We start from the raw sequence: 17,601 nt of genomic DNA, 5'->3' as shown, positions 1-17,601 counted from the left end.
TCCTAATCAGTATGGTCTGCACTGACTGGCAGTTTCTCTCTAGGGTTTCAAAGCAAGGTCTTCCCCAGGCCTAACTGCAGATGACAGGGATTCAATCTGGGGGTCCGTGAATTCAAAGCAGGGGTGGCTACAGCCTGTCCCCTCCCTGCAGAGCTGCCTCCCCGTCTAGGCCCAACGCAGCTCTCCAACAGTCACCTCAGGGTGAGCCCGCACGTGGCTGACGGGCAGCAGCTCGGGAAGCTGAGAGAAGCGCCGGTCGAAGATGCAACAGTGGAGGTGGGCGTCCAGGGTGCGGAATTCCTCATAGCTGCGCTGCACCTGCCAGCTCTTCCCCTGCAGGAAGGAAAACAAAGTTGAGGCACAAATAGACACGGTAACCAGGCAGAACGTCCTGATCAGGCCACCTGTCATGAATATGTACAGTTTAGGCCTAGTAGCATGTAAAGCCTGAACCAAGCTAAACCAGTAACAGAGAAGTGACTTGTAGTTCCTAGCTGCAAGGAATTTACAACTCAGTGGAAGGTGATAATGTAGCACCTACGCAGACAGAAAGGCTTCGAGAAGATTCTGTCCCCAAGAGTTCTGATTGGGCAGTTTAAATGAGTACAGAGTCACCCCATCCTGTTAGCATGAAAAGTATAAGAACAAAGCCCAAGGGGTGTGGGGGAGTCATAGTCTTTGTCTTTTTGGTGGAAAAGTTGTGGGTGCAACATCCTGCAGGGAGAGCCTGCCCCGCCAGGACCATGTGGCCTCATAGGTAACTGGGAGCTGAAGATCTACAAAAGAAAGCTGATCAGGTGAGAGTTAGAGATAGCCAGTTAGCTTAGTTATTTTAATGCTGATATGTTTCTTAGAAGTTTTATGCCTCTAGCATTTGCTGCCTTTTGTAACTTTATGTAACCCTATGTATTTAATAAAGTAAAAAATCCTTTTACTAAGTTGTTTCATTGTCTGTTGGGGACAAAAGTTCAGAATCCTGCCTAGCCGTTCAGCAAGCTACCAATTACTCATTGAGGACTAGTAACTTGAGGACTGAGGCTTTAATTAAAGAAAGTGCTCAGTGCCTGCAAGGGATAGAATTAAGCCTAGAGGGTCTCAGTGTCCCTGGACTGAGACACTGGCACATACAGGGTGGTGGCAGTACTACTGAACAGGGGTCCTTGAGGGCTCTAGGGTTCGAGAACCAAGAACTCTGAGCACCCCAAAACCCTGGGAATGTACGAAGTGTACGACAACCACCAAAGCTGTGGTCAATGAACATCTGGAAGCCACACCTGCTGGCCAACTCATTGCTTGTTTTTCTCCTCCATACCTGGCAGGTGACTTGTACAGCAAACAGGAGCTCTCCCTCCTCCAAGCTGCCGAGGTTCTCGTTCTGCTCAGGTGTGAACTGCAGCTGTGGGAAAAGAGAACATGAAAAGCACGCCCCAGCTCGCCACATGGCCTCTGGCATCCTAGGCAAGAGCTCCTCCATCTCCGGGCCCCATGGAAAGGCAGGGAAGCCAACACACCTGGATATGTCCAAAGTCCACCGCTTCGTAGTGGAAATGGGCGCATTCGGTCAGTTTGGGGAAGTGGCCTCGTGTGATGGAAAGTCTGCAAGGAGGGAGGGAGAGGGGAGAGTAGGGCACATTGCCATGCGCAACAAGAGAGGCTCAAAGCTATAAATGGTTCTGAGGCATTCAGGCAAAATTTGGAAAGACAGTTCCCTCTTGCCCCAAACTCTCCCACCCCACATAGTGAAGCAGAGGCAGAATGCACTGCCCCAGCAGGAGAAGAAAGGAATGGATTGAGCAAAGCCACCAGTGTCCTCCATAACTAGGGCAGAGCCTGGGGGGCAGTCATGCACCCTCTCTTGGTGTAGCAGGTGCCACTCAGGCTCTGCCCTAGCTAAGCCTCTGTAGCGAAGTGAGCTGCAAGGTCTCCGGCACTAAGAAACTCTTCTCCTTCTCCAAGTTAGTACACTCCATTCTAACACTCTTGCCAAGAAGGCCTCTTACACCCCTACACACCCCCATCCCAGCCTTTCACTGAGAGCTACTGCATTGAGCCCTGAAAGGCAGCTTCCCCCCCCCCCCACAACCATACCCAGCGGTGCCACCTTAAGGATCGCCCTACCCAGCACCAATTCTAGGTTCAACCCACAGCTACGTCCCTCCCTCTCATGCTAAAATGCATGCCCACCTTACCATGAAAGTGCTAGGCGCCAAACAAACCTGCAGTCCCTCTGCCACTAGCTTAGGGGTGCCAACTGACCAAAAAAGAACAGCTGGCCTGATCTGGCGCCTTTAAGAGCAGTGTGTTTGAGCAAAGCTGTTTGTGGTAGTGGAGATAAACGTGGTCACCCGCTAAGGGCTCCACATTAGACAGAGCTACAGGGAGATGGTTCAGAGGTTGGGAACTCTCCCCTACACTACATCCTAGTCCTGGGCAATAGAATCTAGCATGATAACATGATTGGGACTATATCCACTCCCTCCCTCCATCCTGATTTTACCTTTTGGTCGGCTTCCCTTTGATGTTACTGGTTGCATTCCCCAACAGGCGCACTTGTCCCTCTCCGGTTGTATCAATGCTGTCCGTGCTCCGGGCCTGTACGGGCAACACAAGGGAGTTGTGGGTAAAAATTTAGGGTTGGCAACTCAGACTAAAGTAGTTCCTGGAGAATTCTTCTTCCCACCATGATGCAAGGTCATTAAGCCTGTTCAGATCTCCAGGATGACTTTCAGCAGTATTCTGGCGATCAATGCAGCTGCTTCCCGGAGACTCCAGGCCAATCCTAGAGGGTTGGCAATCCTAAGAATGGGGCCACTACCACCGCAAGAGAGTGATGTATAAAGGTCGCCTACATATCACTCCCTAAACTCAAGGCTGTCCTGAGACAATCCCACCTTACATCCAGTCACCCTGCCCCATACATCTTTCATGGTACTCACAGATAACCCTTGCTTCCCAACATTGGCCTCTCTAGCTCAGTCCTTTCCACAATGACCACAGTGGCTCGTCAAGAGTTTCAAACAAGGGTAATTCCCAACCCATTTGGAAACATCAGCAATTGAGCTTGGGAACTTCTGCATGCAAATGACATGCTCAATCATTGAGCAATAGTCACACACATGCCTCCAAGTTGCAAACAGTGGGTGAATTTCCTATCTAGTCCCCACCCCTGAAGCGGGATGTTCCACATCAAATCTCCCTTAAAAGCCTGTCCAACATTTTTTTCTCTTTGGCTGATGTCCTACCTAGCCCACCTCCTCAATTTATCCTCTACACAACTTGCAGTTTTTTTTCCAAAGCTGGATCCTCATAATCAGTTTACTAAGAGGTAGTAGTGTTACTCCTTGACAATAGTGCCACTATTATTACCTGTAGTCCACTATCTGCATAACTGGTACCACTAAAATTTAGTGTCAGGATAGTTAGAACAGACAAGAGAAAATATTTCTCTACCAGCATCTAATTAATCTGAGGAATTCCTTGACACAGGATGGCATCTGACCTAGATGCCTTTAAAAGGGGATTGGACAGATTTCTGGAGGAAAAGTCCATCATAGGTTACGAGCCATGATAGGTATGTGCAGTATCCTGGTTTTAGAAGTAGGCTACCTCAGAATGCCTGGTGCAAGGGCACCAGGATGCCGGTCTCTTGTTGTGTGCTCCCTGAAGTGTCTGCTGTGTCACTGTGAGTTATAGGAAGCTGGACTAGATGGGCCTTTGACCTGATCCAGCAGGGCTATTAAGAATATGTATATACCAACATTCACAAAATGATTTGCATACAAAATGAAATAACTAAAGGGCTCCCTGTCCCAAAAGGGCTCAGAATCTAAAAAATGCATACCACCACCATCAAACAGCTGCTAGAAAAGACAGTGTGCTGGGGTGAAAAGGGACTCTCCCCCTGATAAATATAAAAGATTAGCACTAAACGAAAAAGTGCCTTCTTGCCCAGTTAGCAGCTATTTAGCCAAGCACAAACAGACAATCCGGATATGAGCATCCACTCACAGACAGACCACAGATATGTGGCCCAAAAGCTGCCACCTTCAGTTGCCACCTCTCATCCATTGGTGGCCAAAAGAACTGGGAATTATTAAATGCAGGTGATGTGCTACTGTTCTCTGTAAGCCAGGTGGGACTTGGAAGGCTCTTGGTAGAATGTGAGGACCATTGCAAGAGAGAGCAGCTCTCTGTAAGCTACATCAAAACAAAGGTGATGGTATTTGGGGAGCAGGACCTGAGATCTAAACGGACATGAAATTGAACAGCGACGGTTCTTCAAATATATGGGAGTCAATTTCAGCGAGCACACATCAAGAAAGCCTCATTAAGCTGCCATGAAATTATCTGTCTCTAAATCCTCTGGAGTGATTTCTCCAAATACACACTACTCGATACTGCTTAGGTTCCTTTAAAAAGAACGAACGAATGAAAGAAAGAACCCACAAGGGAAGCCAATCTTGGCAGATACCAACATACACACCCACACACACACCAACAGTTATGGAAAATTCATCCATAACAGGAGCACACAGCCCCAAACAAGGTGGCCTTTGAAATCTCACAGGTCAGCAGCTAGGGCTGGAGCCAGAATAAACCTTTTGAGTATATCAAAGGCTCAGTGGCCCTCTGAATTTTACAGAAGCTATACGTCTGCTATTAGTCTATTGGGTGTTCACTGCTCACTGGGAGCGCATGCAGACATAATGTGCATCAGGACTATGGTGGCTGAGCCACAAGGCTTGCCACTTTCGCTGTCATAACTAGGCAGTGTAGCCTACTCAGGGCTAGCGCCAGCTGGGATCCCCAATGACACATTGAGACCTACCACTTCCAGTAGTGTTCCTAGCTACTGTGGTGCCCAGGTCCATACCTCCAGAGGTGCCACTCCCACCTGGAGGTTCCAACCCCCATGCCCCCTGCCTTCCCCTAGAGGCATTCTGAGGGCCAGAAAGACCGCCTGTAAAGTCTGCCAAAAACCAGTATTTTTGGCCCTCAGAATGTCTCTGGAGAGAGGGCCTCAGGGGTGGCTCTCAGACCAGCACACTGATATATAGGTGGCTGACTGAGTGCCACAGGGGGGCGCTGTGAGGGGAATGGATGGCGGTGTGGCAGCGCCCAAGCATTTGTCCCCCTTGCCCCCCTCAGGTATGCCACTGACAACTGCAACTGGTTCAAAGAATTCAGGAACTGACCCACCTGGGTGAGCCATCTGACAGCCGTAATCCCAGAGCCAGTGTCCCATCTGGCAAACCCCGATACCACCTATGGGTCTAGTCATTAGGGTCTAGGGCTACACGACCACACAGGACCAAGTTCAACTGTCCATTTGCCTCCATGGCACTCCCTAGATAACTTTGGGTCACTGTCTCCGTAACACAGGCCTGCAAAATTGAGGGCCAGAAAAACTTTTTTAAAAAATTTATGGCGGTTTCTTACAAATTCGGGGTGCTAATTCCAAAAACGGCATCAGTTTTGCCCTATCGGACCTAGTTTTGGATATACAGCATAGTCTCATTAGTGAATTGTCCAAGCAGCTTTCTCGTGAGGAAGGCACAGTGCAGGTTTTCTCACAAGGAAGCTGCTTGAACCATTCACTAATGAGGATATGTTGTATACCCAAAACTAGAAAGAGAAATTGGTGCCATTTTTGGAATCAGCGCCCCAAATACCAGGCCCACTCTACGTCACAGGGTTGTTGTGAGCATAAAAAAGGAAGGAGAGCACCAGTGTAAGCTCCGCGGAAGAAAGAGCAGGATCCTAACAGAACAAAAGACATTCCAAAATGGATCTAGACACGGCATTCACAGCGTGAATCCAAGCCAGAAACTGCAGTGCTCCTTCTCCCCGGGTAACATGTAGTAAAATAAAAACAGTGTCCTGCTGTCATCGTGGCCCTGAGTCTTCTTCCTCAGCTTCACCAGCTGCTAGTTGTAGGAGCCAGGGAGATGCTAAGCAAGATGACGTCATGTCATATGTTCTGTTTTACTACACGATATGGGGCGGGACAGAGAAGAGGAGGTGACACAGAGCTGATGTGAGTGACAGCCATGTGGCTCCTGTAATATTCGATTCCAGAATTCGGCAGAGTCAACAGGTGCCTGCTCAACAATAACCAGGAATACAATGGACAAGCCAACGTGGCCTCTGCTGGAGGAAATTAACTGATGCTCCAACATGGAAATTTCCATGTAGAGGTGTCATAAGGAGCCGCAGCAAGCAGAGCATTGCTGCTGGATGGCTTGTCCTCCCATCTGCCCCTGGGTTCAATTGGCTTGAAATCCTCACCCTGGAACTCTGGGGATGACACCACAGTGGCACCATGGGAGAGTGCCTCACTGTAGCCACTGATTGTGGCGAGTAAAAGGCTGTATGGATGGGTGGGTGTATAGAGATAGAGATAGATAGCATTGGACCCCGCAGCTTTTATGACTGGCCCTGATTGACTCTCAATAATTTCCCAGGTGTAGTTCACCTGGGTTTGCTCTATAACTCCAGGTCCAGGACATCTAAAGGACCACCTTCCCCCTTGGGGGCATGGGGGAACGTGGTCCTTTAGATATCCTGGATACCAAACTTTCAGTCACCAGGGCCATATCACTGGAGAAGGTCCATTACAGAAACATAAGAAGATAAGAAGAGCCCCCCATCTAGTCCAGCTTCCTGTATCTCACAGCGGCCCCACCAAATGCTCCAGGGAGCACACAAGACAACCGGAGACCTGCATTCTGGTGCCCTCCCTTGCACCTGGCATTCTGAGGTAGCCTACTTCTAAAATCAGGAGGTTGCACATACCCATCCTGGCTTGTAACCTGTAATAGACTTCTCCTCCATAAACTATATACATCCCATACATAACTTCTAAGAATTTTCACAAGAGAGGGAAAAAATGCGCAAAATATTTACAGCTCTGGGGTTCTGCTCTGTCTCTCTCCTAATCATGCTCATCTTGGCCTGGCTCCAGTTTGTCCAGATCTCATTTAAACAATGGCTGGACAAACAGTTCTGGACAAAACATCCCACTTAAAATAAACCATTTCTTACAAATCTTTATTGGCCACAGTTATTACTTTGTGCCTCCACTTCTCTGTGGTAGATTACCTTGAGCATAAATGGAGGAAGGGTTGGTTGGTTAAGAATTTAAACAGCCCATAAAATGATACATACTACCATTGCAGAGGTCCAAGCCTGTTTTCAGTCCAGTAGGTGCAGGTATCTGGCCATGACTTGCCTGCTCATGGCTCTGACTTGCTCTGCAGAATTAAGGGCAGGCCTGAGTCAGATCGATACCCTAACCTGTTCTTGAGGTTTGCAGGATCTACAATTCCCACCTGTTCTCGTTCTTCTGGCTTGCAGCCTGCCATTGCCGGCCAAGTAAACCAAGCTGTGGCAGTGTGTACAAAACGTCATCCAGTGAACGGCAAAGGCGACACACAGCTGGTTGACCATAGGCAGGAAGCCAGGATGGTGCAGTGGTTTGGGAGTTGGATTTAGACCTGGAAGACCAAGGTTCAAATCCCTGCTCAGCCATGACGCTTCCTGGGTGGCCTGGGACCAGTCACTATCTCTCAGCCTCACCGACCTCACAGGGTTGTTGTGATGATCAAATGAGGAGAGCAACTATGTACACCACCCCAAGCTATGGACAGTCTAAAACTAGATTAGATTAGATTAGATTAGATTAGATTAGATTAGATTAGATTAGATTAGATTAGGATAGATAGATAGATAGATAGATAGACAGATAGATAGATAGATAGATAGATAGATAGATACCTCATCACTCTGCACAAAAACACACTCATTCTCAGTGATGTTGCTAGGTTTGGTGCGGGAGGTGTGGTTCGCACCAGGCAACACGCACGGGGGTGTGACACCACCACTGGCCAAAATGTTTAAAATCATTTTCAAATAATGCCATCATGTTATATGTCATCCAATGCTTAATTTCATGCAAAATGCAATGAAGCAAACTGGGTTGAAATATCTCTATTCTATCAAAAGTTATAGCCAAAAAACCAGCAAGGCGGAGCAATGGGCATCGCCACGCCCACCGCTCAGGGCGTTTCCCCGCCCACTGCATGGGGAGGTCCATCATGGAGGTGACACGCTGGCTTCCTGCACCAGGTGACACAAACCCTAGTGTCACCACTGCTCGTTCTCCATCCGATGTCTCTTCCCACTTTATTTTGATGTCCATAGAACCCCCTGCTTAAAAACGATTTTGGATCCCTTTAAAATGCACGTGTGGTCAGAGGTGGGATCGAGAGGAGGACGCATATTTCATCTTTTTCTCATGCTTATAACATAAAAATAGCACGTTTCATATAATCATAGAATGTTAGAGTTGAGAGGGATCACGGAGGTCATCTAGTCCAACCCCCAGCTCTGTGTAGGCAACTGCTACAGCATCACTGGCAGGCAGCTGATCAGCCTCGACTTGAAAACTTCCAGTGTGAGAGAGCCCACTACTTCCAGAGGAAGGCTGTTCCAGTGCTGGACAGCACTTCTCCTGCAGTTAGGAAATTCACGTCTAGTCTCAATTTACTTCCCTCCCATTTCAGTGGTGACGAAAGCAGATTCATTGTCATAAGGGGTCATAAGGAAAAGTATCAAGTATAATCCTGCTTGTATTATATTGCCCCTATAAATCAATGGTGTGGTCTCATATGGAATACTGTGTACATTCTGGTCATTATACCACAAGAAGAATATGGTAGACCTGGAAAAGGTATAGAACAGGGCAACTCAAATGATCAGAGGGCTGGAACAGCTTTTCCAGGAAAGGAGAGAGTGCTTGAGGCTGGTTAGCTGGGGGGGGGGGGAATAAGGGGGATGACACACACACACTATATAGACCTTTAAAATGGCATTGGAAGTAGCTTTTCTCCCTCCCTTCCAACACTAGAACCAGGTGTCATTCATTGAAATTAACTGGTGGGAGATTCAGAATGGGCAAGAAAAGGTGCTTTTCCACCCAGTGCATAATTAGTCTGTGGAACTCATTGCCACAAGATGTTTATTTTGAAAGATTTTTATTGTGCCTTCTCCTCATTGCAATGTGGGGTGCCCAAGATGTGGAAATGGCTACCTCTGGATGGCCTTAAAGGACAATTGGACCAATTCACAGTGGGCAGTTTTATTTAAAATGTTTATGCCACACCTTCCCCCCCTCCCAACATTGGGTGCTCAAGGCAGCTTAAAACATTAAGGTAAGAAAATAATAAATGCAATTATATAAAAGCAGTAACCATAAATACATCAGAGGAAAGCCACACACACAAAAAATAAGCAGGATAAATAAGGGTAACTGAATTACAATCCTATGCATGTCTACTCAGAAGTAAGTCTCATTGAAGTCCATGGGGCTTACTCCCAGGAAAGTGTGGATAGGATTGGGCCGTTAGGCCTTAAACAGAAGCAAGCAAACACATGCTATATATCATTCGATGCGTATTTTCACGCTGAATGCAATGGAACAAACCGCGTTGACATATCTCTATTCTATCAAGACTTATAACCAAAAAACCAGAGGGGACAGGAAAATGGTGCATCACCATGCCCACCGCCAGGGGTGTTGCCCCATCCACTGAATGGGAAGAGGTCCATCATGGAGGTGGTGCACTGGCCTCCCACACAGGCTGCCGTAAACTCTAGTGACGCCACTGAGGAAAGGCTACAGCGTTTGGGCCTCTTCAGCCTAGAAAAGTGGCGCCTGAAGGGGGACATGATTGAGACATACAAAATTATGCATGGGAAGGATAAAGTGGATAGAGAGATGGTCTTTACACTCTCACATAACACCAGAACCAGGGGACATCCACTAAAATTGAGTGTTGGGAGAGTTAGGACAGACAAAAGAAAATATTTCTTTACTCAGCATGTGGTTGGTCTGTGGAACTCCTTGCCGCAGGATGTGGTGATGGCGTCTGGCCTGGACGCCTTTAAAAGGGGATTGAACAAGTTTCTGGAGGAAAAATCCATTATGGGTTACAAGCCATGATGTGTATGTGCAACCTCCTGATTTTAGAAATGGGCTATGTCAGAATGCCAGATGCAAGGGAGGGCACCAGGATGAGGTCTCTCGTTATCTGGTGTGCTCCCTGGGGCATTTGGTGGGCCTCTGTGAGATACAGGAAGCTGGACTAGATGGGCCTATGGCCTGATCCAGTGGGGCTGTTCTTATGTTCACTGCCCAAACTATAACTAATCGTGCATAACACCTCATCTCTGAACCTGGGCCAAACTGAGAAGTCAATATTAGTTCAGGCAGGAATGTGCAAGGCTTGTCTCAAGCAGGAACCTGGGTGACTTTGGCTGCAATCCTAAGCACACTTTCCTGAGAGTAAGCCCCATTGAACAAAATAGGAGTTACTTCTGAGTAGACCTGGTTAGGCTTGTGCCCTTTGTCCTTTCTCAGCGATCAGCACACTCTAGGGCACCAGATAAGTGTTAAGCAGGATCCATAGCTGCCAATTTTCCTCAAGCTTGCTAGAAAATTAGGCAGGGGACAGATCCTGGCTAGCTGAAGGGCCAAACTTCAGTTTCTGATTTGCTGTGTCAAAATCTTCACATGACTTGTTGGTTGGCAACCTTCAGTCTCGAAAGAGTATGGTATAAGCCTACAGCACCTGGTACTCCTAGGTAGTCTCCCATCCAAGTACTAACCAGGCCTGACCCTGCTTAGCTTCCAAGATCAGACAAGATCAGGCATGTGCAGGAGCTTAAACACATTTTTAGACCACATTACCTGATCCAAACCTGACCATTTCTGGACTGGAACATTTGCAGAACTTGCTAAGGCCCAGGGTGGTTTGGTATGGACATCTCAGAGTTCAGAAGGTTGTGTTGCTGGATTTAGTTAACTCTCTAACCCAGTGTTTCTCAAACTGTGGATCGGTACACACTAGGTGAGTCACGAGCCAATTTCAGGTGGGTCCTCTGAAATTTCAATATTTTATTTTTTATATACAGTAGAACCTCTTTAAGTTGACCACCCAAGGGACTGGAGCAGGGGTGTCCAAAGTTTTTGGTTGGGGGGCCACATCATCTCTCTGACAATGTGTTGGGGGCTTGGGGGGGAAGAATTAATTTACATTTAAAATTTGAATGAATTTGCATAAGTTTACATAAATGAATATATTAAAGATGGACTTATATGAATGAATGAAGGTCTTGCAATAATTCAATGCCTATAAAAGGCCTTGCAGAAAGCAAGGTTGGCCTTTCCTTTGCTGCCTCTGCTGCATCACAGACTTGAAACAGCAAACAGTGGAGGGAGCCCTTGTCCCATAGCTCATGCGAGAGGTCAAACAGTCGCCCTCATGCTGAGAGCACTTGCGTTGGGCCACTGCAGGCTCCAACAAATCTCCGGAGGGCCAGAGGCTCATCGGAACTGGGGGCTCCCTGAGGGCCGCATTGGGAAGCCTCAAGGGCCGCATGTGGCTCCAGGGCCGGGGTTTGGGCACCCCTGGACTGGAAGAATTGGTCAACATAGGAAGGTGGTCAACATACAGAAAAAAAGGCTCTAGCAAATTAGGTCTAGAAAAACCCAAGGCTCTAGAAAATTAGGTCAACTTAAGGAGGTGGTCATTATAGAGAGGTGGTCAACTTTGGAGGCTCCACTGTATTAGACTTGATGCTACCATGGTATGTGACTGCATTTGGGGAAATGTTACAGACCTGTACTATTAACGTTACTATGTATATTCTTTTAACAAGGATAGTAAATGGGACTTACTCCTGGGTAAGTGTGGGTAGGATTGCAGCCTAGGATTGTTAAAAATTGTCCTGCTTGATGAGGTCACTTCTGGTCATGACATCACTTCCGTTGTGTCCTGACAGATTTTCACTCTAAAAAGTGGGTCCTGGTGCTAACTGTGTGAGAACCACTGCTCTAACCCCTTCCCCAAAGTTTTACCCACCTCTCTGTCGCCCTACAGATCTGAAGTACATGGGGGTCATGGCATTTTCTGCTCACAACAGCCCTGAAAGGCAGGCTGGGTTGAGAGACGGTGAACATCTCAAGATCATGCAGTAAAGCTTAGTGGCTGACTGGGGCTTGGAACCCAGAACGCCCTCATCTAAGACCAAAGAAGACCAAAGCTCAAACCACTACACCATACTGTCTCTCTGGATGGATCCTAACAACATATTTGATGGTTTTTTCCTGCTTACAAAATCTTCCTCCTTTTTTTAAAGTACAGAATTCTATATCTGATTATGACACTCTGGAGCACCTGTGAAAACCGCCTAAGGTGTTTCTTTGCCACAAAGCGCAGCAAGTCTTAACTTCTTGCTCAGATTTCAGTATTGCCTAAGAACTAGGAAGGGGAGGTCTGGTACCCTGTAGGGGAAGGGTGCTGCCAGGGAATCTGCCCTCCTTCAAATCCCATTCCACCCCAAACTTTTCCTAGGAGAAGAGCCACATTGCAAGGGATGCAAATGTTATTTTTAAACTTGTTAAAAATATAGTTTTATTATCAGGAGCCTCCCTTGGGGAGTTGAAAGGTGAGCTATAAATCCCTATAGATAGAAAGTTTTATCAACCCTTCTACTTCACCCCACCTTAGAAACAACAGATCAAGAAAAGCTATTGCCAGCTTTAGGAGATCAAGTTGCCACTTCCTTTCAAAAGCTTTCTCCCTGATTTCAAGGAAGTACCCTTGACTTAGCTCTGCGCTTAATAGCAAAACTTGCTCCATCAGCAATTTTTTTTTTCAAAATCTTTCGCTGTTTCAAAATCCCCAGAAGGCTTTTGACTCAGAGAGCAAAAGGCTTAGGACTGTTTCCTGCTAGGAGAGTAGATCTGCTCTCAGACACAGTATCAGGCTAAGTAGATCACTGCTCCAACCCAGTTAGGTAGTTCCTTAAGTCTCTTTTTTCCAGTAGGAGTGGTGGAGAAAATTCCAGTCTGAAACCCTGCTGAGCCAATGGTGTGACTGGGTATAAGGGACACACAGTGCTAGAATGGGCTATTCACGTGTTATATTGCATACACTGATGCATATTGATGAAACCATGCTTTCTTGTGAATTAGAGTACTGGCTAGGGCTGTACAAATGTACTTGGAAGTAAACCTCATAATTAGAGGTGTTTGTTACTTTGGTGAGTAAGATAAGTTTACAGCCTAAGACTTACCAAACACAATGGGCTAAGCAGGGATGTGCCAGAGTCACTGCACCAAGTCATGAGTCTCAGACCCCCTGACTTGAGCAGACTCACAAGTCATAATGGGCAGCTGAGTCATTTTTAACTCAAGTCCAAATCATTACAAGAAACAACAAGTTGTGGCGTGAATCAGCTGCGGCCCCCCAAAACGTAAGTAAGCAAGCACAAAGCAGAGTTGCAAGCACACATAAAAGTGAATCAGGACTCGAGACAAATCGAGTCATGATTCTTTTTCAAGTCACTGGCCCCGAGTCACGAGTCGGGTCCGAGTCAGTGACATCCATGACTCGAGCTAACACGAGTTGCAAAAAACATGTGTTTTCATGACTCGAGTCAAGTCTTTATGAATCAAGTTTCCGTTCCTGCTTTAAAGTAAAATAAATAACACAGTTTTCAAACACCTCTGCCCATAACACAGGCCTAAACACATTTTGTTCTCAAAAGTTAGACCTATTTTGGGGTCTAATTGGGGTGCTGACTCCAAGAATGGCATTGGTTTTGCCTGATTGGTTCTAGTTGTGGGGGTATGACATAGCAGCCTTATATGCTTCCTCATGAGGAAGCCAAGGTGTCAGTTCCTCACAAGGAAGCTGGTTGAATCAGCATATAAGATGACTATGCCAAACCCTCACAACTAAAGTCGATAGGGCAAAACCAGTGCCATTTTTTTATTCAGCACCCCCAAAAAGTCCCAAATTAATTCAAACATCCTTAGCAACTAAAAAAAGGGGGGGATTTGTAGGCCCTGGTAATTGAATTCACCAGGGTTTACTTCTGAGTAGGCATGCCTAGGACTGCACTGTAAGAGAGTGGACTATGACTCAGGGCTTCCTCAGCTCAAGTGTCACTTCTGCCATGAACTCAATGGGTGTGGCTTAGGCAAGTCTCTCCCTCTCTCAGCCTCAGTCTTCCCCATCTGCAGTTTGGGGATAATGATACATAGGCTATCTTACAGAGTTGTAAGGACAACATCAAGTTAATACATCGGAAGCACTTTTTACCCTCAAAGATCTATGCAACACCAATGATGATGATTAAAGATCAACCTGGAAACTGAGCCTTTCAAAAACGCAGAACAGCAACTGCATAATTTGTGAATAACTACATGCTCATAGCAATCAACAATCCGATCTAAACTGTACAACGTATCGCACGTGTGCGGAACCTCACATGTGCATTGACTGTCTGGAATTTGGAGAATGCCCATGTTCACAAGTGAGCGTGATACAGTATCCCTTTTCAGGCATTCACAAAATCCACCTGGGCTTATCTTGTCCACCCAATTTTGAACCTTCCCTGTAACATACGCAGAAGACTCAGCCCATCTGCTAAGCTAGGCTCTGGCCTCCAAACACCACGTGCCACAAGAAATGTGCTAAGTCTGTCGGGTGCCCACGATATTCTTTGTTGGCATGAGTAGTGTTTCTCAATTATGTTTTATTAAGATGGCAACATTAACGTCTATGGCACTTTAAAGAATACGATATTGACTGATGCTCTCAGGAGTGTATCACAAGGATAAGGGTGGAGGATGGAACTGCGGCTTTGTGACAGAGCATCTTGCGGTTCCAGGATCGATCCCTTAGCATCTTCTGGCAGAGCTGAGAAAGATCCCAAAACTCTGGGGAGTCAGTGACTAGATAATGCTGAGCTAGATGACCATACGCAATGCAAGACAATGTCCTATGTTCAATTCAAGATTCAAGCACACCACTTAGAAACCTGGAATTTGGCCCCTTCGTAGGTGACGCACTACTTCTGAGAACGAGAAAATAATATTAAGTGCCTAATCAATTAGCTGCTGTAATTCCAATGGCTAGCAGTGGGAGAAAATGGTTTTATTTTTAGCAGATTTTCCAAAAATGAGAAGCGCAGAAAGCAATGTTATGTGTGTTTTTATTCCATTTTTTAAAAATAAATTATAATCACTTTAAAAGTGTACTGGGTAGGTGACAGAGGTGGTATGGTGTCAGTAGATGCAGCCACCATCATTACCAATTTGTAGGGGAATAAGAAAGTTGTGGGGTTTTTTTGCAGTGTTTGGGGTTTTTTGCTTTTAAAAACAATGTAGAAAGTGGTGTTGTGTTTTTATTTCATGATCACTGAAAAAATCCATCTCTTCCAATGGCTTACAAAGGAGGGGTGATTTTGGATTTCTCATCCCCCAAAAGATACTTCTAAAGCAACGCAGAAATTTTATGCACACATTGCATGGAAGATAAGACACCAAAGAAAACAAGGGAAGGAGACCATGCTGCATCTTTGCCTTGAAACAGGAGTCATGAAGGAGAAAGCAGTCAAGATTCTCCAGCACTACCTCGAAAACTCGGACGGAAGAGGCACGTCGCCAATGCCAACCGATCTGAAAAAATGGGGCACTTTTGACATCTGGCCGTCAAAACGGATGACATAAAGTTTAGCTCATTGCTGAATTGGCTCAGCCACATGTTGGCCCCTGGCAGTTCCAATCTCCTGGCACGCTTTCAGCAGCCTCCGATTTTTGAGATTGTGTAGACAGAGCAGTCGCTGTGCATTCCAACGGCACAGAAATAAAAAAATTGAACATATATCCATCATGGCTGCCCCGAGGGGAGCAAGCCAGTGTGTCCTTCTGCCCTCCCCATGCCTATCCCAGGTTGTCTTTGTCTCCCTCGACTAGCAAAACAGTGACTCACTATACAGGTGAGTTGATCCTCCATTATTTGCATTTTTCGAGCTTTTACTTGTTCCCAGAGTGAACACGCAAGAGATTTTTTTTTTATTTGCTGTTGCACAACTTCCCTTTTCCAAATGATTTTGTTTTTTTAATTCAACATTATTTGCAAAAAGATGAACAAAGCCAAGGGGCATTGGAGGTTAACTGTCTGGCAAACTCTGGGACTAGTCACAATGACAGCTGAGGACTTAGCACTAAATACCAGATACTCTTCAAATTACAGGAATAAGACCGGAGGTAGACTTCAATGAACATCTGAAGGCTGTTTGGGAGAGGGGACTGCGGTGCGTGTGGTGTGTATACACTCATCCTACTTTCACTTTTAGTCGGACAGGTCTTGCAGGTATTTTGATGGGTTACAAAGCCTACCAAACCTGTTGGGCCAGAGGCCGCAAGAGGACAAAACAAACATCGCAGTGTGCTTCATGTGAAGCTAAAGCCTCTCTCCGTTCCAGTTCTCTTAGAAACTATTGTCCTTCTCCAGACTCGGAGGGCCAAGATGGAAAGCTTCACTAGAGCGGCACTAACCAAACGTCACCAAGACCAGAGTTCCATCACAGGCTGGGTTTTACACAAAAAAAAAAAACAACCTTTGGGCTCCAAACTTGACCGGGTCACGTTTTTCCCTCTCTCTCATCCTGGGGCAGTCCGAACAACCATTCCATGGTCCTAAACAATCCAACAAGAGAAGCTGTCCTCATTGGCCAGCACTCTATAAATCCAGTCCAGTGCCATTTATGATAGTATATCCCTAGATCCCACCCAGCCCAGTTTTATCCTAAGCCTGATCCTGGCTGATCTCCTGATTCAACGCTTTCACCAGCCCTGCTTCCTGATTTCAACCTCTGTCCTGGTTATCCCAGCAAATCCAGATGCTCAGGCAGGCCTGACCCTCTCCTATGGGGGGTGGGGCAGAAGGAACAACTGCCCCCTTCACAATCTAGAAGATGCTCAGCCATTCTCATTACAGTGGGTGAAGCGTGAAGGCGACCCTAATGATCTAGGGTTGCGGTGGGGGTGGCTGGCTGGTCCATTTATAGTTGGTTTGTTTCTTAATGGCTCTCGAAGGGATATTAGGATGTGTATTAGGATATGATCCTTGATCCCTGGTGCTTGAGGGGCTGCTTGGGTTTTGTTCTCCGATACCTCCTTTGGGTCTTGATCCCCCCCCCAAGCCAGGAAATAATATATATACACGATAGATAGACATTGTGTGTGTGTATGTGTGTACACACATTGTGTGTGTGTGTGTGTGTGTGTGTGTGTGTGTGTGAGACACACACATGCATTGCAAAACGAGAAACTAGGAAGGGAGGCAATGGAGGGACCCGATTCCTTTGGAAATGTCCAGGCTCCTGGAGACAAGGGTGGCTTTTAGAGACCCCCACCCCATGCAGAGGGTGGAGGGGCAAGCGCACGATGATGGGGGGGGTCGCGTTCATCTTTCCCCCCCTCCCCACGCCCCACCCCCCCAGTCTGGGGTGGGGTCTTGCTTGTGGGGCTGGGTTTCGATGGTAACAGGTGCATCATGGCTGGAGAGAGAGAGGAGGGGGCTCAGTAGCAAGACCCCCCAGCCCGGCAGCACCCACCCAGCCAGCCCAGCCCGGGGGGAGAGCGCCCCCTCCCCAGCCTCCACTCACCACCATGGCGCCGCGATCCCGGTGCACCGCGGGGCTGGCAGCTGCAGGAGCGGCGGCCGCAGCCCGAGCCAGTCC

General features: G+C 47.0%; 1 protein-coding gene across 1 annotated transcript in view; it reads right to left on the bottom strand.

The window, feature by feature from the left end:
* ARHGAP33 (Rho GTPase activating protein 33) overlaps positions 1-17,601 on the bottom strand; it is a 56,125-nt gene extending 38,524 nt beyond the window's left edge. The window contains exons 1-5 of the mRNA XM_066638598.1: positions 17,527-17,601; positions 2,498-2,592; positions 1,512-1,596; positions 1,313-1,396; positions 196-333 (exon numbers count right to left, since the gene is read on the bottom strand). Of these exons, the coding sequence (XP_066494695.1) occupies positions 196-333; positions 1,313-1,396; positions 1,512-1,596; positions 2,498-2,592; positions 17,527-17,532 (408 nt within the window). The 5' untranslated portion in view covers positions 17,533-17,601. The remainder of the gene's footprint in view (positions 1-195; positions 334-1,312; positions 1,397-1,511; positions 1,597-2,497; positions 2,593-17,526) is intronic.

The sequence above is a fragment of the Tiliqua scincoides genome, chromosome 10 (assembly GCF_035046505.1).
Source record: "Tiliqua scincoides isolate rTilSci1 chromosome 10, rTilSci1.hap2, whole genome shotgun sequence".
Classification (NCBI taxonomy): Eukaryota; Metazoa; Chordata; class Lepidosauria; order Squamata; family Scincidae; genus Tiliqua; species Tiliqua scincoides.
The sequence above is the reverse complement of the archived record's forward strand: the minus strand, read 5'-3'. Positions and strand labels throughout refer to the sequence as shown.